Source organism: Glandiceps talaboti, chromosome 16, assembly GCF_964340395.1.
Source record: "Glandiceps talaboti chromosome 16, keGlaTala1.1, whole genome shotgun sequence".
NCBI classification, from domain to species: Eukaryota; Metazoa; Hemichordata; class Enteropneusta; family Spengelidae; genus Glandiceps; species Glandiceps talaboti.
In genome coordinates, this window is record NC_135564.1 from 15,029,682 (window position 1) to 15,050,836 (window position 21,155).

General features: G+C 36.8%; 3 protein-coding genes across 4 annotated transcripts; 1 reads left to right on the plus strand and 2 right to left on the minus strand.

The window, feature by feature from the left end:
• On the plus strand, positions 1-2,112 carry LOC144447154 (myogenesis-regulating glycosidase-like). The gene has a single exon (XM_078137059.1). It carries the CDS (start codon positions 1-3, stop codon positions 2,110-2,112), a length of 2,112 nt encoding a protein of 703 aa, XP_077993185.1.
• Positions 2,113-4,036: 1,924 nt separating this feature from the next.
• LOC144447074 (glutaredoxin-1-like) lies at positions 4,037-8,893 on the minus strand. The gene is made up of 3 exons (XM_078136976.1): positions 8,840-8,893; positions 5,523-5,773; positions 4,037-4,150 (listed from the first exon to the last, which is right to left on the minus strand). Exons 2-3 carry the CDS (start codon positions 5,754-5,756, stop codon positions 4,037-4,039), a joined length of 348 nt encoding a protein of 115 aa, XP_077993102.1. The 5' UTR covers positions 5,757-5,773; positions 8,840-8,893.
• A 2,350-nt stretch (positions 8,894-11,243) lies between these two features.
• On the minus strand, positions 11,244-21,105 carry LOC144447394 (serine beta-lactamase-like protein LACTB, mitochondrial). 2 transcript variants are annotated; one of them, XM_078137406.1, is made up of 8 exons: positions 20,570-21,105; positions 19,538-19,604; positions 18,254-18,368; positions 17,675-17,865; positions 15,737-16,148; positions 14,230-14,395; positions 13,609-13,763; positions 11,244-13,093 (listed from the first exon to the last, which is right to left on the minus strand). In XM_078137406.1, exons 3-8 carry the CDS (start codon positions 18,351-18,353, stop codon positions 12,696-12,698), a joined length of 1,422 nt encoding a protein of 473 aa, XP_077993532.1. In that variant the 5' UTR covers positions 18,354-18,368; positions 19,538-19,604; positions 20,570-21,105; the 3' UTR covers positions 11,244-12,695. The 2 variants fall into 2 exon arrangements, with proteins under 2 accessions (XP_077993532.1, XP_077993531.1); XM_078137405.1 differs by lacking the exon at positions 18,254-18,368.
• Positions 21,106-21,155: the final 50 nt, after the last annotated feature.

The window sequence follows — 21,155 nt, forward strand, 5'->3', positions numbered from 1 at the left end:
ATGGCCTCATCTAAAGGTTCGTCAAAAGAAGAACTTCAAATGCATTCAATGAACCATAATACTCAGGCCACTGCTAAAAGTATGGACGGCGAGGACAAAGCGTCTGGTAGTAACAGCACATACGTGTTTGTGGTGTCTGGATTGCTCATTGTTACTTTGGCCATCGTAGTCGCCGTGCTCGTTGTTGTGTTATTGCCAACAGATTCCACCACTTCTGACGTTATTAAACTTGACGGTGCTGTGGTAACCGTGACAAAGGAAACGAATGATGTTACCCTTGATATCAGCAGTGAGAGAGGGGATGTGTTGTCTGGCATATTGGGCAGGAATTTAGGTCACGATGTAGGGTACGAGAACTGTGGCGATGACGATTCGATCTGTCTCAGCTGGGATGATGTAGCAACTTTATCGATACAGACACGAGACTTCGGAGACAATACATGTTATGATATTGAATGGACAGCTTTGGACAAAGAGCAAGAACCGTTAGACTGTTTCTGGCTCTCGGGAGCGCACTGGTATGGAAGCGCCGAGATGTACTATCAGTTGTGGCCAATTGAGCAATGGAACGAGCCGATGACACTGTACCTGTCGGGTGATATGTATGCCCGTTCTACCGACTACGGATCGGTTTTAGAACGCTATTGGTTGTCATCCCAGGGGGTGGGTATCTTTGTTGACGGTGATGTGCCACTCTTCGCTAGCTTGAACGATAACAACGACAACCAAGTATGCTACTTGGCAACGTACGAAGATTCTCCGTATCCAAACCCCGAGAAAAGGAATCCATTTATGCGTTATTCAGTATGTACTGGTTCTAACGTCAGGACCATTCACGAGTTCATGGTTTCTCAATTCTTCGAGAAACCAACGGGTATCCCGGATGAGAGGATGATGCGACAACCCATCTGGTCGACATGGGCCAGATACAAAATTGATATCAACCAAAGTGTTGTCATTGACTATGCACATGAGATTAACGACAACGGGTTTCCTAACAGCCAACTGGAAATAGACGACGGTTGGGCGACCAAATATGGTGATTTGGTGTTCGATCCGGTAAAATTTCATAACCCGAAAGAGATGTGTGATGAGCTTCACGACATGGGTTTTCGTGTTACAATCTGGACCACGCCTTTTGGTAACTTCGACTCCGATGCATTCGCCGATGGACTCAACTTCGCGATTTCACACTATTGGGTCCGGGAACCACGAGACGAGGCGCCAGGACTTATTCAATGGTGGAATGGTTTTGCTGGCATTCTTGATGTCACTCATAGAGGGGCCTACAACTGGAACGTGGAGAGGCTAAAACAATTTTGTCTTGATACCGGTGTGGATTCTTACAAATTCGATGCTGGTGAAATTAACTACCTCCCAGTTGGTTTTGTAACGAACGAACAGATAGTGAATCCCGGTGAGTACACTAAAATTCATGCGGAGATGTCAGCAGAACTTGGAACTATGATTGAGATACGTGCAGCATGGCAGAGCCAAGACTTGCCCATTTTCGTACGCATGATGGATAAGGACTCAAAGTGGGGTTATGACAACGGTTTCAAAACACTCATCAACACCGCCCTCACATTCGGTATCCTAGGTTACCCATTTGTTCTACCTGACATGATTGGTGGGAATGCGTACAACGAGGGTTTCCATGGAGACTATCGACCAGAGAAGGAACTTTTCATCCGTTGGCTGGAGGTGACGGCTTTCCTTCCTTCGATGCAGTTCTCTATATCACCATGGCAATATGACGAACCAGAAGTGACTGAAATTGCTAAGTATTGGGTCGATTTTCATAACGAAACAATCGGACCAAAATTGGTTGAACTGGCCCACGAAGCTACGCAAACAGGCGCACCAATCATACGCCCTCTATGGTGGATTGCACCAGAAGATGAAGAAGCGCAAACTATCGACTCAGAATTCCTTGTTGGAGACGACCTCCTGGTGGCGCCAATCCTGAACAACGCAACCTATGCTCGTGATATATACTTACCTGCCGGTGACTGGACCAATGAAATGACCGGTGAGACAGTAACCGGTGGCAAGTGGATTAAAAATGTACAAGTACCACTAGACAAGATAGCGTATTTCACTAAACAGTAGACATTTTATTATTAGACGATGAAACAGAAAGTACTATAACATTACAACTTCCAAAAAATAGGGAACTTGCAAACCCGCCATGTTGAATGTTGCATCATGGGAAATATGATAATAAATACTAATCAATTAGTATTGTAAACAATGTTGATACATTGTTTGTAACCACAAATAACCAATTCATAGTCACCCTGACCATGGTGGGAGGTTAATTGTATCAGTAGCTCCAGATTAGGTAATACGATAACCACAGATAATCCCATAGTCCTTTGCGTCTGAGCATGCTCAGTCTGGATTGCAAGTTCCCTATTATCAATGTTTGTAAACGTACCTTATTTCTAATTCTCCATGCATTGAGTATCAAGGTGATTGGCAGGCCGAAATGATGAATAACTCTATTGTTGTTTTTTCGGTGTCCTTTCCCGATGCAATGCCGAAAATATGGGCCAATAATAAATAGAATATAAACGTCATAATGAAATTTACATCCTGGAAACTAACATTCTTTTAAGATTTAACAGTACTATCAAAGCTGACGACGGTACATTATTAACAGTCAGTCAATACAACTTTGTGTAATTACAACAAAGACATACTGTACAGGAAAAATTAAACCCAGGCAGAAGATGAAAAATATGATTGTGACGCGAAGCAATGCAAATCGAATCTCTTTCTTCAATAAATTTTAATCAGATTGGCCCAAAGATTGAGTCAAATATTTCAAACCAATTCATGAATGAAACTACTTTCTTACAAAATAAAGTTAAGTAGTGCATAAAATAAAGTGTAAAAATAAAGTACTCTGTATACGTGAACGAGAATATGTATTCAAGTAACTACTGGCGGGAAATTTTAACAATGACACGTGACTAACGTCATCTATTACGGTGCTTGAAAATATAAGGATAATTTCAGAGGCTGAGACATTTTACATGATCGTTATTTTTCCTAGGAAGATTTCTATTGGGAGAGGTGATATTCAAATTTCATTTTATAAAGACAAGTTAAAAAAAACTTCTGTTGCATTATAATCTTATAAAAGGAGCAACGCAGAAGAGTGAAGTAAATAGCATATACATTCTATTCAAGGACAGATACCCAGGTAAATGATTGGTCGATAAGGTAATGCCCCCCCCCCCCTCCTTGGGGATAACTTTACTATGGGGGCAATTGTCCGGAGGTGAGACAGTTCACCTGGATAGGAGTGCAATTGTCCTGATAACCATTCAAAAATACACATGCTATTTGTGTCAAGATTAAATTCAATATAAGAATAACAAACACATCAAAGGAAAGCCGACTTCCATTTACTTGTACACGTACGTAGTCTGTAAGGTACGCCATGACGAGGCGACCTTACACATCTGTCAAACCCTCCCACGTGTGAGGAGGCCGGTGAGGGCGCAACAAAACGATGTATCTTACAGTCTATGTGTACAGTGTAAAAGCATCCATGTATCGTGTTCTTGGTCTAGTTGGAATCACAAATGCTTTCCTTGAATTTTTACTTGCATTGACCCAAACCAACTGAATCAAAATAATTGTATCTATCTATCTATCTATCTTGTCATTAAATTTGACTTATATTGGGAATTAAGAAGACTCTGTTACGAACTAGTAATTCATTTCATTGATACTTATCGACCTAAATATTAGCAGGTATGCGTGACCTCAACCTCTTCGTTACCAGACGACTGTCGTCAAGGAGACCTACACAGTGAAAATGTCGTAAATTCATATACTTAGCTTTTTACTGTAAAAAAACTAGTGTTGACACTATAAATGTTAACTTGAAGACTGAAGTAGTTGTCATGGTATCGAGACACGAGATCTACCGGACTTAGCCTGTTATGCATACGTACATATAGACATCCCGTTCGATAATGTTGATAATGTTTGATAATGTTTGATAACGTTGATATATAATTCACTTGATCATTTTCTTCTCACGAAGCAAGTCTTCAAGTTTACTGTCTTCTGCCATATTTTCAATGTCAGAACAACCTCCTATGAATTCTCCCCGAAGAAATATCCTAGGTACCTACACAAGACGAAAGAAAGAACATAATCATCCATATGCATTGGCTAGCTGACAAAATTGTAATATAGAGGAAAGTGCTATTAAAACATAATATCTTGTATTCGATAACACGTGCTTTTCATCTCTTATATAACTGATCTAATGTGAACGATTTTCATACCTTTTACGCATATACGAACGTCCACATGATGAAGCCAGTGTACACGTAACCATACTGTCTGCAATTAGTGGACGATATATTTAGCTCATTAACTAGAACGATTTACAGTAAATATTTGGAGTATATTTCAACGGGATAAACTAATAAAAATTATTACTATCGAAAAGTTTTAGAACCATGTGGGGTTTAAAATCGTTAGCAATTATGTCCCTAAACATACAATATGAACTGTGACAGTAGTACAACATTGTCGAGCCAAACGACATTTACGATCTGTTTTAGGTTTACTGGCTTCAATTGTATCTAATTTAGTTCAGATCATCACACCAGACTGTCATGTTAAAATTAAAGTTACTCTGTATGTCTGTCTAGCTTCCATCCTTTTGTATCTATCTCTCTCTCTCTCTCTCTCTCTCTCTCTCTCTCTCTCTCTCTCTCTCTCTCTCTCTCTCTCTCTCTCTCTCTCTCTCTCTCTCTCTCTCTCTCTCTCTCTCTCTCTCTCTCTCTCTCTCTCTCTCTCTCTCTCTCTCTCTGACACAATTTACCTGATATGCGAGAGACGTTTAATTGTCAATTTCAATACATACATACGTATACACCTCAATGATTCTATTGTGTTTCCGATTCTTTCTCTGTACAAAGTTGTGTACATTTCTTCCCTAGACATGTCGTGAGTCTGTACGTGATTGAATTGAAATAACGCGATCTTTATAACAGTGTTTACACTTTACTACATTCCAATAAAACTGGCTCCATTTCAAAGTTATTGAAGCGTTGGGGCCCTTGGGCTGTAACCCAGAGAAAGTTGTCGGAACAAATTTTAGTCGAGACTACAAAGACAAGAAATGTTTATCCTAGGCAGCGCTATTGTTATATTTAATCATGTTGTATTTACTTTATCGTTATTTAGTAGTATCGGTATCTAAGGACGCTATTTACCGGTCTGTGTGAATTTCAAGGTTTGGAATGGTAAAAGCAAGAATCATTTGCGCTGCTCATTTCAGCTCGATTCTGAACTTTTTGGATGGTGTGAAAAACGGGATCATTTCCCGGTAAAGTTGATTTTTGATTGATTGATTGATTGATTGATTGATTGATTGATTGATTGATTGATTGATTGATTGATTGATTGATTGATTGATTGATTGATTGACTGATTTTATTTTATTTTATTTTATTGATTTTTTAAATTTATTTCATAAAAAGACTTACCGTGTTGCCACCAGTCAATTCCTTAAAGTATTCCTGAACTTCGACCATGTCTTTCCTGTCGTGGATTGAAACTTCCGTCACTGGGTCTTTCAGTTTGAATGTTTGTAGAATCCCAATGGCTTTCCTCGTGTATGGACAGTACGGCATCGAGAACACAACCAGGTGATTCTCACTGATTGCAGCGTCTACAAATTTCCTAGCATAGTAACGACCAGTCTTTGACGATGAAGCCATTGTCACTTGACGTGTATCTACAAAGATAACCAACGGTTTAAATATAAGAGTACATGACAAGACAGTTTCGGATTTGCTTTATTGACAAGAGCGATTAGTAACGCAAGCTTATGAGGAAAATATTCAGAGATGATATTATGTGCATCTGTTTTGTAATAAGCGGCTAGTTGAAATCTTTGGTGAAGTCTCAGGTCACTATAGTGGTCTGAGGTGAGGCACACCATCTTTAATATAGACAATAATAAGGTTTATCTGCACTAGTTGTTTGATACTGGAGTATTCTTTTTCGATCAAAATAGCCAACATATTTTATTGAACGAAAATTGGTTAAAAACAATACTTAGACATTGTGAATGTTAATTGTAGGTCGGGTGTGTAATAGCAAAGTAACAGGTTGACATCATGATCCCATTGGGGAGATGATTTTAAGGTGCGGACCTCAAAATCAATTTGAATGGATTTATCATACTGTACAGCCATACATTTGCTCACAGGGGATTCAATATAATTGTTGCTGTTTGCAATACTATGGGTTTAGTCCTTATACCTAAGAAAACGGTTTTAAAAATGCTCCAGTTGCAACTTTAATGGCGAATTTCCTGTCTCACGTTAGTACTTGCCAATGGGAAATAAATTTGATCATTGAGACTATTTTTATTCATAACGTGTGTTATCAAACCCAAAGTCATATTGCACAAATGGGGTCATGGTGACAGACTTGATTTCGTGCGTTTGGTGAAAATCTAACTATTATGTTTATAAGACTTATTGTTGTCGTTCATGACTTCTTTTAACTTATAAAGTACAATGCAAATTTGTTTGTGATTATTATTATTATTATTTTTTTTTTTTGGTAAAGTATCGGAATTGCATATTTCATGAATTAATATTATCTACGGTCAGTAGAAACACGCAGGCTCATTTCAACCACTGTTCAAGTATGTGCCATAATGTAACAGCAGAAAATTCTAAGCTGAACTCAGATTTGCATTAGAAAACACACAATAAACTCGGCACAGTATTAGTACTAGTGTGGTAGTATGGTAAGCTAAAAATCTGTCATCTTTATATGTTTGCGAGACACTGTGATCAGCGTGCGAAATTAACGCCGGTCCTTCGGCCCGAGACCAACAGATTTCCGTTTGGACCGACGGTTTTTCAGAATTACAACAACGTATCGGTCCTTATGACCGACTGAAATTTGGAGTAAATAATAACATTTATTCAAAGATATATCCAATTTCACCTACATGAATCTGATCTTGTGTTACCTATTATACTCTCGACATCATCTCGTTCAAGTCAAGCGACACTGAGCTAGCTCGCTACGTGTTGTTGTCAATGTTGATATCATGTCTACATATGACGTAGCATACAGCATTTACTTTATGAAATTATGTTAGCAAACACATGATTGACCGAATTTCTTTAATTATTTGTGTCTTGACTAATCAGAACGTCTTAGACATTCAGACCCATTTTACGTATTCAGCGCATGCGTCTTTTCCCACCATGATATAGTAATTGTTGTAAAGTTTACTGTTCTAAGTGTATGAAACTTTTAACGTGTTTGAGACAGTTCCACCTTGTATTTATAAAGTATGTGGCGATATTTAGTAGGCAGCAATGAGCTTCCGAAGAAGAAGACGAATTTAAACAGACACTGTTTTTTAAAGGCTGGTATTAAAGCCGGTAAATGTTAGCGGGTTTCCCGATCAATTTAGCGGAGTACCCCATGTGTGTGGCCACGATCAAAACAAACTGACGGAAAACATATAAACTACTCTGAAAATGGCGTTTTAACTAATAAAGAAGGCAGGTACACTTCGTAAAATATCTTCAGTAAGATAGTTTTTTTTAGTAAAACAGTAAAAAAAAATGCGTAGTCTGATTGCTTTCAATTTGATTCATATGATAATGTATGTCCTGTCATGTTGTAATCAACGTATAAACTTAGAAATGTTGCATTTTTGTTGCCATTGTTTTATCTGGAAATTACTGCATCATGCCAAACACGGGTACATATAGTGGATGACACATTATAGTACAGTTACCATATCACGCTCCCACGTCAAAAAAACTTGCATTGTAAGACATGTTTAGCCATAGACGGTTCTCTTCATCATGGTCAGATTTCTTACACAAACAGTCGAGTCAGAGACGATACTCAATACACCACTGTATAGTATACGGGTAGGGCTTTATGGGGGGGGGGGGCTACAGTACATATTTGAAGGAAGACGAAACCGCACCGTGTCACTTTTGTGGACGGAAATTGAAATAAAGTGAATACACAGTTTTCAAGAGGGGTAGTTATGCGACAAAACTTTCTGCCATGATAAAGTTGTGGGTCTACGTTGGAAGAGTTGGAAAGCTACATCAGCTGTTGCCACAGACGATGAATCTGACTTGGATATGTGATTCAGAATTTAGTGAATCGTACAGAGAGGAAGGAGAGGACTGTGATCTCTTAGAGATTGCAGATAATGCATATTTAATGATTCATTCACCCATATTATCTGCAATCTATGGATATGTATTTCTATGGTGTAATGAATACATTCAGTCTCAGACCACTATAGTCTATATGAACAGATTATGCGAGAATGAATATTCATAGTCTCTGGGTTCATAGTTACAAATGAAAATCTCTACTCATAGAGTCAAATATTACTTGGTAGTGAATCAAAATTTACTTTCAAGTTATTTGTTGACTCTGTGAGTGGAAATTTTATAAATAATAGTGGATAGTGAACAATTCGTTGTACTCTCTTTTACTTTATCTAAAGATATCTAAAGATATGTTGTATCATATTAAAGTTCAAAATCATTTAATCTGTAAATGGAGGGTGTATAAATATAGGTCGTGAACGTGAACTGCATTGAGTATGGACCAGCAGTTTTCCTTAAGGACCAGCAGTATTTGCTACATGTCGGTCCTTATGACCAGTAGTCATTTTCCCTTAAGTTCACACACTGACTGTGATGCGATAAATCAGTCACCTTGGACTAGAGCTGGTATATGGGTGATAGCATGACATTAAATGTGTTCATTTCCATGTACTCCCATAGGCGAAACTTACCTTACTGTTGATACTTGGGGACAGATCACTGGAACCAGGTCGTCTTCTGTGCATGCAGTTTTCGACTGGCAACCGTGCGACTTTAAAACACCCGAACTGTAGTGTACTCGATATGTTTTGCTTTGTTTAAAAGCTATTGTTTGCAATGGGAGTTACTTCCCTTGATATACTGTTGGTAGTTTATAGCTACAAGTAGTCAGATGTCTCCCTTTTTAAGAGTCAGTAACAGATGAGCGACTTTAATTATCTTATATGTCCACCAATGTAACTCTGAGTCAATTCAGTAACTATGGACTCTGCAATTAGTGAAATTGGAATAAGGCAAGCATGACAAACAATTTCACCACAAGATAGGGTCCTCGCGAAGACAAACGATAAATAGGCCCCTCCTTCCAAGGCTAGGACTCCTTCTCTCGTAAAGGTTTAACCCACAAAGCTCCGTGGGTCAATGTAGAATCTTTAGGGAATCACTGAACCTTTTTACAGTTACGAAGCATTTTATTATTTCAAGCACATAACATTCGTATGCGTGCCTATGTAAGCATTGACGCTACAATTTGTACACACAAACACTATTGTGATTAACCAATGTTGCGGAAACCCCTTTCTTTTGGGTAAAAATAATTTACAGTGTTTCTTTTCTAGTTATTTTAGACGACCAGTCAACGATGGTAACAGGATAATGTTTCTTGTTTTCAGGTTAAAGGTGCACTAGCCGGATGTTAAATGTTGTCTTGTGGCGTTGTTATACTGTAACAGTAGATGGTATAATGGGGGGGGGGGGGGGGGGGGGGGGGGAGTCCCTCAACTTTTTACAATGCGTATGATAAATGATCCTGGTGCTTAAATATCAGGTGAAAAAAAACTTCCTTTTGTAATCCAGTGTTATCTAACATGTATGTTAGAAATTTCACCTTGATATATGGAAAATATATTTGAAAGTTGAGTTCTGCTGATAGTAAGACTTGGCAATATGCTTCACTTGATAGAATTCTAAGTAGCTTTTAATATACAGAAAAATATATAACCCCCTCTAAAAGAACAACAAACAAACAAACAAACAAACAAACAAACAAACAAACACACACACACACAGACACAGAGACACACACACACACACACACACACAAACTCGGCTTATGTCCCTTTAAAAGTAGACATACGTACTCTGGTTCAATGTTTGCGTTGACAACTGGAGGTACAAGCCGTACGTGCTGTCCTCTTCTGTCAAGCCCAACAACAAGACCGCTACTATAATATATCACCCTGGAAACCAAGGAGATGTAACTCATTTAACTTGCATAGATCGAGTTAGTATCATTCCGACAAGGTCGGTTGGTTCAACACTGTGATAAACAGTACCATCACAATTAACGGTTCAACTGCAACTGGGACGTGTTCTTTAAAAGTGTTTTGTTAGATATAACTTACTCGTAATATCGTATACCCTGAATTGAACAGCACTGAATAATAACCCGTGGGTAACTTTATTTGTGCAGCTCTCTACCCGGACAAACTCTTTGAATTTAGAGGGTTTCTCAGTACCAGGTCGGCTGTACGTCATTGCCGAAGCGCCACCTAGTGGTAGGACAATCAAATAAACAGCTCGACATAAAGCACGGCTATCATGTCAGTCGATTCTATCGAACAGGAAAACATAATACTCGTAGGTAAATTAGTCGTACTATCAGAATATAATTATCCCTACGATTATGTCCAGGATTATCTCTTTTATTTTGATGGAATCGTTATCAATAATACCAGTGATCAATATTAATTACAGTTGTGGTCAAAACCATTTCCGCAACATTTAGGAGTTAGCCCCAAAACAAACAAACAAACTGTTTCTATTCAGGACGGTTTAACTGAACGACGTGATTTCTTTAAAAAATTGTTTTTATTTTTTTTTTAAATTCTTAACAAACCTGTCAATCAATCTACTATTTATGGCAGTCACTGTTCTTTTTATTTAATACTTTAGAGCAAGTGTGTATGTGGGGCAGATGTCACTTGCTTGTTCATGATTGGCTCTGCAGTTGTCTTCACTGAAGTAGGGAGGGTAATTTTTGTGTTTCCCCACAGATCTGCTGCCTGCATGGGCTGGACAAACACACACACACACACACACACACACACACACACACAAACCGACATGGGGTATTTAAGTGCTGCATGTGCAGACCAGAACAATTCTTTTATTATTATTTTTTGGCATTACTACTGGAATCAATATGTACACCAATTTATAGGTGACTATACCAGTAAAACAAAACTCAAACATCGATTAAATAAAAAGCCATTCACCAAATTATTTTTTCGTAAATGTTTCAATTGATCATAATAAATTCTTATTACAAGAATATAATAACAATTGAATTAAATAGCATAGTGGTATGACACTATAATATGTGATATTTAAAAAAAATAGCTAAGTTCTCTTTCTCATAAGGACTCTTTCTCATAAGGTAGTTTACCGTGATATACAAATTGCCGAAAAGTTCATCATTGCACATGTTCAATACAAAGAGAATTATTTTGTGATAACGTATGCAGACAATCAATCATCATGTTGTAAATCATCACCTGCCTGTTTACGGCAATGCTTAAAATGGCTACACGGATGATGATTGGGTATTTATTTTGGATTTTTAATGTATAAAACAATTTTGTCATGACTTCTACTTGAAAAATCAATGTGAAACAACATTGATCAAGTCTGTGTTTGTAACTCAATACATAGCAAAATGCTAAAACAAAATATGTGTAAAAAGTTTGTTATTGTACGAACAATAGCAAACTTTTTACATGTTTTCTAGCTTGTTGCACTGTACTGAGTTACCAACAAGGACTTGGTCTATGTTGTTTCATCATTGATTTTTCAAGTAGGAAACCATGCTAAAATTGTTTTATAAATTAAAAATCCAAAATACCCAATTCTCATCCATATGGCCACTTAAATGTCAGTAAGTACTACCTGAGTTCCTCAGTCACTTTACCTGGATTCCAGAACAAAATTATGGTAGATGAAACTATGTTAGTTTTATCTTGTTTTTCCATGTAAACCTTACCAAACACATGTTAAAACCTAGGTAGCTCTACAGTTTTGCTATGCCATTTTGTTTTTTTTGTTTTGTTAATTTTCACCCACTGGAAAATTCACAAGTCCTTTCCATAATACGGTGAAATCATTCTGATTAGCTGATTAGATGAAATTTTGTAAAAAATAGACAAGTATGAATTCATTAGATTAGACTTTGGTGGAGATTTGATTCTGGATGTCCATTCAGGGAAGCCATGGCATTAAGACAATAACGGCAATCCAGCACCATCCCTTAAGGGCGCCCTCAACGTTGGCAGAGGTGCTGAATGCGTTGCTGTCACTGAATAACAGAGAGTTCCAAGAAGTACATTATATATAATGTAAACCTGTGGTTGAATATACCAAAGAAAATAGCTTGACAACCAAGATAATGACATTAATCAAAATTATTAGTAATCAAAAAAGCATTTCGTGATGTCGATTTTAATTCCTACTGAGAGCCGTACCAGTAGCTAGATATACTTCAATATGTTAAAAATAAAAAAAAATGTTTCAGAATGAAACTGAAGTAACAACCAAAGCCCCTACCAAAGAGACTAGTTTTTTTCACTGGAAACTAAAATTCTAGAGGAAAACTGAAATATTCTTCTGGATTTGTACGTCCCTCTCACATTTCATTTTCTAACATTGCTGACCTGAAGTACCATTGAGTCCAAATGTCAAAATTTTCCAATAATTTTGCTTAAAAAGCTCATTATGAATTTGGCAAAGTCATTAGTTAAAAGTTTCCCGATTTCTGCATTCTGGAAACATATTTTATCTTTTCACTCCTTCAAATGCCTTTGCAATATCTAAAGCTAAAGCTCTGAGTCCTAATCCCTGTAGGTTCACTACAATAGCTACAACCACCCCCTTTGGTGGTACTGCTGACTGAGCTAGTAGTTCATCTGTATTTGAGCAGCTTTCTCCCAGAGGGAGTGCTGATGGTAGTACTAATAGTATACTGCTAGCCCCAATCGCACCTCCTGTGTGGTTGAGGTAATATTCCTGATATCTACAGTGGCCGTGATTGGCTATTTCAGGAGATACAAACCACCCTAATCCTGCATATTCATCCGATGTTTTCCCAGCTTTTGCTGATTTCACAGATGTCCACATCTCCTTCATGGTGGCAGGTTTCAGGTATCCTGGCAACAGTTTGACTGTAGAATTTTCTGCAGGAAAACATAAACATGAGGTGTGTACTGAGAACTCTGATACACTTGTCCACATTTGGGATAATAATGGTAAGTCGCTTTGAGCAATGTAGAAAAGTGTTATATGAAAATTTACATTATACATGTAATATAAATCCTGAAATGCTTATTGGTTATTGTATTGGAACATAAACAATTGTCTAATATTCAGCGACAGGCTTCACTCAACATCGCAAACCACATTATCTTTTATGACACTGTCAAAAATGTGTCGCACAATGTATATCAGTGCTAGTTTGTTAGAACGGCTCCACTGAGACGTCCAAACCAAACTATGATATGACACTACACACCCAAAAAGGAGACCCTTTCTTATATCGGCTGTATCTTCATTCTCGCAAACCAGAGTTATTATTTCTACCACTACATTTCGAAATAAGTGTGGGAGGCTCGTTAAGAACGTTGCCGTAAAACAGGCCGTGGTTTGTGAAGATGCTGTATCGTAAATAAGTATGAAATTACAAAATACCTACCTTGTTGACAGCTGTCAATTTGGTAACTGTATAACATAACATTACCAAATTTTACCAAATCATGCACATTTGATAGGAATCCACCTCCTGCCCATTTATAGGAAACATCCACATATGGTGCATTCACTAGCTTTCCATCCTTTCTACAGTAATAACTGAAAGTTGTAGAATAGGTGGGAAAGAATTTAGCAATATTAGCACAAGTATATATTCCTAGACTCATGATTGCTTAACTACATGCACACCAGTTATTTCAAAAGAAAAATCATTGTCATCACCATCGCTGTTAGCATTGTCATCATCATCAACTTTTCAACGGAACGTTTATTAATATTTGAATGTCAAAATATGTAAAAAAAAAAAAAAAAGAGGAATTCAGCAAAATACGAAATATCATCATCATCATCATCATCATCATCATCATCATCATCATCATCATCACAGACACCACACCTAGATAACGTACATTAGATCGGCGTTTGTGACACATAACACAATCATCATATTCAACCAATATTCGACTTTTGTTATCATTACCATCATCCTCATACAAACAATATTTTCATTAAAAAAAACATGAAAAAACAGTACCCACACCAACCTTAACCATAGATCACTTACCTTGCCCTGTTATAAATCAATGGTTCTGGGTCATCTGCCATGGTGTTTTGAAGACCTAATTCTTTAAAGATTTGCTTCATATGTGGAATGAATTTTTCCTTAGAGGCCCCTTCGACCACAGCACTAACCAAAGTAAATCCATGGGTTGTGTAATGATGTTTATTGCCTGAAAACAATAGAAAGATGATCTGTCAAATCTAACATTAAGAAAATCCACACTTACATTGTATATTACTTTTCGTTTTTTCTTTTTTGAGCTGAAGAAATATGAGTTACATAAGGGGTCTGGTCAATACTAGTTTAAAACCGAAATATATATATAAAAAATAACATACTGGTACTTATATGGTACAACTACCGTGGTATATGCACAAGTTTGATTTATGACAAACTGGGAAAATAATGGCAAAGTGGAATATCTTAAAAGATAATTTTGAGCACAACAGAAAAATTGTCAAACTCATAATTTTACGATGCCAAATAACCAGAAAATGATTTCACTTTTTGGAGTTGAATGAGTATAACTTAGCTTTAGCATGGTATACGTATCAGTTAATTGTTATTTGCCAAATACTGTTCTATATCTTGCTGCGAGAGGTCATTTTCCTGATAATAACAGTGAGCCAGAGATGTTTTGTTATAAACAAATGACCTAGAGTGACAAGATGTGGAACAGTATTTGGCAAATAAAATATTTATCCTGTGACTATGAATTCATTGTCAAATATCCAAAGATAAAGTTTCAATTAAAAACTCATCGTCGCAAACCATGGCCTGTTTTACGGCAACGTTCTTAACGAGCCTCCCACAGGAATGTAGTGGTAGAAATAATATCTGAATGTTAAAAAATTAAATCGCTTCCCTGTCACACTTTGAACCTAGTATCGAGCATGACATGCAACAGTTTTAATTTGTTTCTATCTTAGTTTGCCAACAGCTTGCAATTGCTTGCCTTAATAGTACATGACTTACAGACTACCGATACTGTGAAAGCTTAGGAATCACTTTCCCATTTGTTAGTGGAATGCTAGCCTGGTGTTAATATACATTTGTACAAATGTAGCTCAGGTGCAAGCATTCTAGCTGCTAAAACGTTCTGGTGAGGTGTTAGTGCAACTCTAGCATTAGCACTGAGCTAGCCAAGGCTTGCGCAGGCATTAACCCTTCTAGCTGCTAACACATGCTGTTGAGGTGTTAGCGCCACCCTATTGTTAACACTGAGCCAGCCACGGCTGGTTCAGTCTCTTCTGGTTGCTAACAAATGCCATTGAAGTATGAACATGAGCCTGGTGTAACAGTGGTGTTATCACTGAACTAACCTGGGCTAGTGCAGGTATGAATTCTTATATTGCAGCTGCTAACATACGCTTTAGACACATGAGTGCGAGCCTGCTGTTAGCACCAAGTTACCTTGGAACACAGTAGAGAAGTGATTCTTGCTATATACCATACATGTATCTAAGACATTTAATATGATTTAACAAAATTTACTATCTCTTAACAGTACCTGGTTTGTCCATAAGTGGATCGTCCTTAAACAGATTCAGGGATTCTGTCACTGACTTATATTTCTTTTTGAGTTGAAATTCTGAAAAATTGTCATCCGATTCGCTCTCATCTTCGTTTTTCTTCTTGACATCATTTTTTATCTTCTGGTCAGACTTCTCCTCCTTACACTTGGAAAGATCTTTCTCATCTTTTCTTGATTCCTTCTGATTAGAATCTGTTTCTTTAGAATTTTTCTTCAACGGATTTTCACTTCTCCCGCAGGCTTTACTCTCTGTCACCTTATTGTCATCCTTTTGACCTTTATCGTCTTTTTTGTTGATTTCGTCTTCATTCTTTTTCTCCATGTACTTTTTACTGTAATGTCTTATCCCACTTAAATGTGACAACAAATGTCTTGTTGTTACGGTAACCTGTGAAATCAAAGAACGGGTGATAATTACACGATATTCTAGTAACTGCAGTTCCAGCCATTTTACAGATAAACATCGCAAGATCATGGGTACCCAAGATTTGGTGAATTACTGACAAAACATTTCATCTCAGCTGTTGATTTTATGGTAATGTGTATAAAACAGTAAATAAATGAAAAGCTGCATTACAATGTACATCCAGGAGCATGCTAGTAGTGGTTCAATAGGCAAATTTTCATTACTCATATTATCACCCCAAAAAAGAGTATAGCAGGGAACAACATGGAAAATGAGTTGTAACTTTTGTGTCTACTGTCTTCATGCTACAATACTCAACTATTCTGACCTTCACTTCCGGCCCCCAAAAACGACTAGCAAACAGCACTCTTAATGGTAATCTTTTATCTTTTTGATAACCAGAATATGGCATATTTGGATATAACAATGTTCTGTAATATCTGGTATAGGTCTCACTAATCTCAAAATCCATCACCTACTAAACATTTGTTCAGTCAGAGGTACATAAATGTACATGTACATGTAACTGGCAGAGCTGTTACCAAATATTCCTTTGATATTTCAATTATTATGATAATATTTTGAGTTCATCACCACACTTTCAATTTCAAACCCCTTTGTGCATATCTAGTTATCTCCAGCATTCTGTGGTACTAACCCATCTTAACTATAAGTTTTAGTGTAATCTGGGTATTTGTATTTTGTAGGGTTGACTTATATAAATATGGAAAGCTGCAATTACTGACTTTGTCACTTTCCCTAATTGTCTTTGCAATAAGGTGTTTTTTTTCGTCTCATGGCAGATCTCACGAAATCTCGCGTGAGCCATTGCATCCCTAGTAACCACTTGAGGATGGGCAAGTTGAAAGTGTCAAATGCTTAGCAACGCTACTGTTCTCAACATCATCACACATGGCAACAGGGAAGCTTGACCACGATCACGTGTTTGACAACAGTTGTTGCTAGGCATATTTGCATATCTCATGAGATCTGCAATGAGATGTAAAATCCCTTATTGAATTTTCGCCTAAAATCGAAGTCATGTGGGGATTTTATCTCATTGCCTCAAACTGCGCCTAGCATTTCTTTTATATTTCCTGACTTCAGTGAAATTTACGCCAGAAAGTGGGATGGTGTAAATTGTTATTTTTTCTTGACGCACCTGTCGTGAGAATACACAAATAGTGTCACCATTTGATTATAGAACCAATAAGGAGAGTGTAGTGCAATATGATGTAAACATGATTCCAATATCTAATGTTCATATACATATATACGCATGTATCTTAGATTTGTATACACTAACATTAGGGCCTACACATGTATTTTAAAGCTAATGGTAGGTGATGAGCCAAACTCCTACAAATATTGACTCTAGGCTACTGACTTCAATATATAAGCAAGCTTGAAGGCTACTGTTCCATAGTTTGCACTTACTTTCAAAACAGTTCGCAGAGTCTCAGAAAGCTAAGACAAATTTTCTTAGCTTCTATTCAAATATCACATACCTTCTCTCCCTCGAATGTCTTTTCGGGAAACTCAGGTACGTAGTCCTGTATGGGTAGATCTAAATTAAGTTTGCCGTCCTCCCAAAGTTTTGCCACTGCAACCATTGTTAATGGTTTACTGATGCTGGCTATTCTCATTATGGTTTCACTTTTACATTTGACTCTGTTTTCCACATCAGAATATCCAAACCCTATAATCAAATAAAAAAAAAGTCTTTGTGGTGAACAATATCCTGAGCATTTTTCATCATTTTGTGAATCTAATTACTACTTCCATGTACATGAATTTAATTCAGTTTGAAATTACATGGTAATGCACATTTCATGCCCACTATTCAATACTGAAGTATGTGTGTGTGTGTGTGTGCGTGCGCGCGCGTGTGTGTGTGCAGTGTGTTTTGGTACGGGGAAAGTACATGTAGGTTAAATCTACTGTGGTCCCCACATCATTTTACTGGGGTTGCAAACGAACACACACACACACACACACACACACACACACACACACACACACACACACACACACACACACACACACACACACACACACACATAGAGTAAATAGGCATGCATACTAACACTTAACTTTTTTTTTCTCTAATTGTTTTGGGTTTTCCAAATGGTGCCATGTATTATTTTTGCGCTTATGTTGCTGTAATTTGTCTCTCTTCAATGACATAAAACTTTAACAAAGCTGCAATATAAATACACTTGGTTTAACTTGACATTGACATTTTACTAGTCAGTGATATATGACAAATATAGTCACCTGAGTTCACCAAACACTACATGTATCACATCAATAAGTTTAGTTTGCTTACTCAAACACCACATACAATGTAGCCATGACCCTTGATCTTCTAAGTACATTTGTACATGCATATCTGATTAAAATCCAAACTTGTTGGTTTTCTTCATATCAATCATATTGTAGACATGAGACAGGCACTACTTCTGATTTGTACCTGTGTCACCATGTAATGGAGGGTGGCTAATTCTTCACAAGTACAGAATTGAAGCATTTACTGAGGGAGGGTGAACATATATTTTCATCATTTATAATTGCCTCTTTTGTATATGAAACGACATTGTTTTTAGACAAAATGCTATATTGGACTGTTCCTACATGTACAAATATTTGCACAAGTTGAAAAAACAAGTTTTCCACATTTTCATATTTGGTCTACATTGGAAAATGAACATGCCCACGTTTCAAGTATTCAAGTTTGTAGTGAAAGAAAAACATCCTGTTTTTGCACAATTTTATTCTCTCTTTGTAATTGAAAACTTAAAGATGTTTATTCCACATGTAAACACTATATTTTACTCTGGTAATAATAGTAATACGTAATTCAATACGTCTTTGTATATTCAGGTACAATCTACCTGGTAACAGCACAGCCGGGGAGCTCAGGCTCAATGAGTTTTGTTTACAAATATAAACAAACAAGTAAATAAACAAACAAAACACAAACAAACAAGTAAGTAAGTAAGTAAACAAACAAATGCACACACACAAACAAACAAACAAACAAACAAACAACAATTAAACCGACAAATGAGTAGATACATACATGAGTAAACAACAACAAACCGACGAACAAACAAACACTACCCTTGCAATTATAGGGTGATTTATAATGGTGACAATTGCGAGGTAGTGTTTGTTTGTTCATTTGTTTGTTGTTGTTTACTCATGTACATATCTATTCATTTGTCAGTTTAATTGTTTTTGTTTGTTTGTTTTTTGTTTGTATTTGTAAACAAAACTAACTGAGCCTGAGCTCCCTGTGGTAACAGTGGTAAGATAATCTACCTGAAATCAAACATTAATATTCTTTCTATATTTGTAAATTACCTTACCTGTAGACCACAATTCCTCTCCATCAACTGATACAGCAATGGCTATACCCGGAATTCCCATCTCATCCTAACAAACCAGAGAATATGTACATGTACACTCAGATTAGTTCATTATTAACTTTCACCTTCTTAACAGAGCATCACCAGTTTAGTCAAAAAATGAGCTTGATATTTAATGATAACAGAGATGTCTAAATAAACTTTAATTTACAACTGTTCACTATGGGGGCCATTCTGGTCACAATTATGTAGAAATAATAAAACTGCTGCTGTAATTAATATTATGTATTCCCCAAATTATTTCAATGTGCTAAGAAATCTCGCACAAAGGATTGTAGGGCAAAATTAATTCATGCAAAGGATTGTAGGGGCAGAAGTAACGACACATACACAAAATTAATTCAGCACATACATAAAAGTAATTCAGGACATACACAAAATTAATTCGGAACATACACAAAATTAATTCGCGACATAAATAAAAATAATTCGGCACATACATAAAATTAATTCTAGACTACATGAAATTGATTCCAGGAATACATAAAATTAATTCAAGACTACATAAAATTAAGACCAGTACATAAAATTAATCGAAAACACATATAATTAATTCAAGGAATACATAATATTAATTGCAGCAACCATAAAAACTAATTCAAGGAATACATAAAATAATTCTAGACTACATAAAAATAAGTCCAGAACATAAAATTAATCAAAACACATTTAATTAATTCAAGGAGTGCATAATATTAATTACAGCCATTATGAAAATTAATTCTAGACTACATTAAACTAATTCTAGCACATTGAAATAATTTGGGGAATACATAATATTAATTACAGCAGTAGTTTTATTATTTCTACATAATTGTGATTAGAACGAGCCCCCATACGTTCACGCATACTGCATAATACGTATTTGAGATATTGAAAGAATGTTTAACCATATGGGTGGCGGGTCTATGGTTTAACTCGCTCGTGCAAAAGAAAATGCATTTTCACAACAAATCAGTGTTTTTCACTTGCCTTTTTCCTCATAATAAGTTCTCTTGCAGTTCTGATAGCGTCATCTAGTCCAAGGTCACTTTCTCGATAACTTTTTTCACGGATATTTTTGGCACTGGGATTCTCTCTTTTTGTTTCTGTAATATCCTGGCAGCGAACACCATTGTTTTTGTTGTGCATAGCTACACCCACGGACAGCATTGTTGATCCAACCCCCAATCCAACAAGAAAATGTTTGAAACTATATTTTGGCTTTCCATTATCGCTTAATCTCTGTGAAGCGAATCTTTTAGTTACATTCAAAGGCATTCGATGAACACTTGCAGAGTTTGCGGAACGCAAAACTACGCGACAACAAGTCAGCATCGTTACTCGTGATCGTGTGCTCATGTAACAAAGCAAAGTCTGATCATCGAGCCATTTTTTGCCTTATTGTTTTCTTTCCGGTTAAAGTTTGATGGCAAAACTTTACCAAAGATACTGAATGAAGTGACTTCAGTGTCCAACCCTCGCTACATGTAGCTACGTACAGACTTTCCCCACTCGGCTGAGCTACGTACGTACGTCCGAGTGCAAGCTTTTCACTGAAAGTTCAAAGTGTGTGTTT

Bases quoted from the DNA above. Each gene is read 5' to 3' on its own strand.
- LOC144447074 (XM_078136976.1), bottom strand. From the start codon at position 5,756: ATGGCTTCATCGTCAAAGACTGGTCGTTACTATGCTAGGAAATTTGTA. The intron at 4,151-5,522 runs GTAAGTCTTTTT...CGTCTTGTGTAG, and splicing joins AATTGACTGGTGGCAACACG to GTACCTAGGATATTTCTTCG.
- LOC144447154 (XM_078137059.1), top strand. From the start codon at position 1: ATGGCCTCATCTAAAGGTTCGTCAAAAGAAGAACTTCAAATGCATTCA.
- LOC144447394 (XM_078137405.1), bottom strand. From the start codon at position 20,938: ATGAGCACACGATCACGAGTAACGATGCTGACTTGTTGTCGCGTAGTT. The intron at 17,866-19,537 runs GTAAGGTAATTT...ATTTGATTATAG, and splicing joins AGAGGAATTGTGGTCTACAG to GGTTTGGATATTCTGATGTG. The intron at 16,149-17,674 runs GTATGTGATATT...TTGATTTCACAG, and splicing joins AGACATTCGAGGGAGAGAAG to GTTACCGTAACAACAAGACA.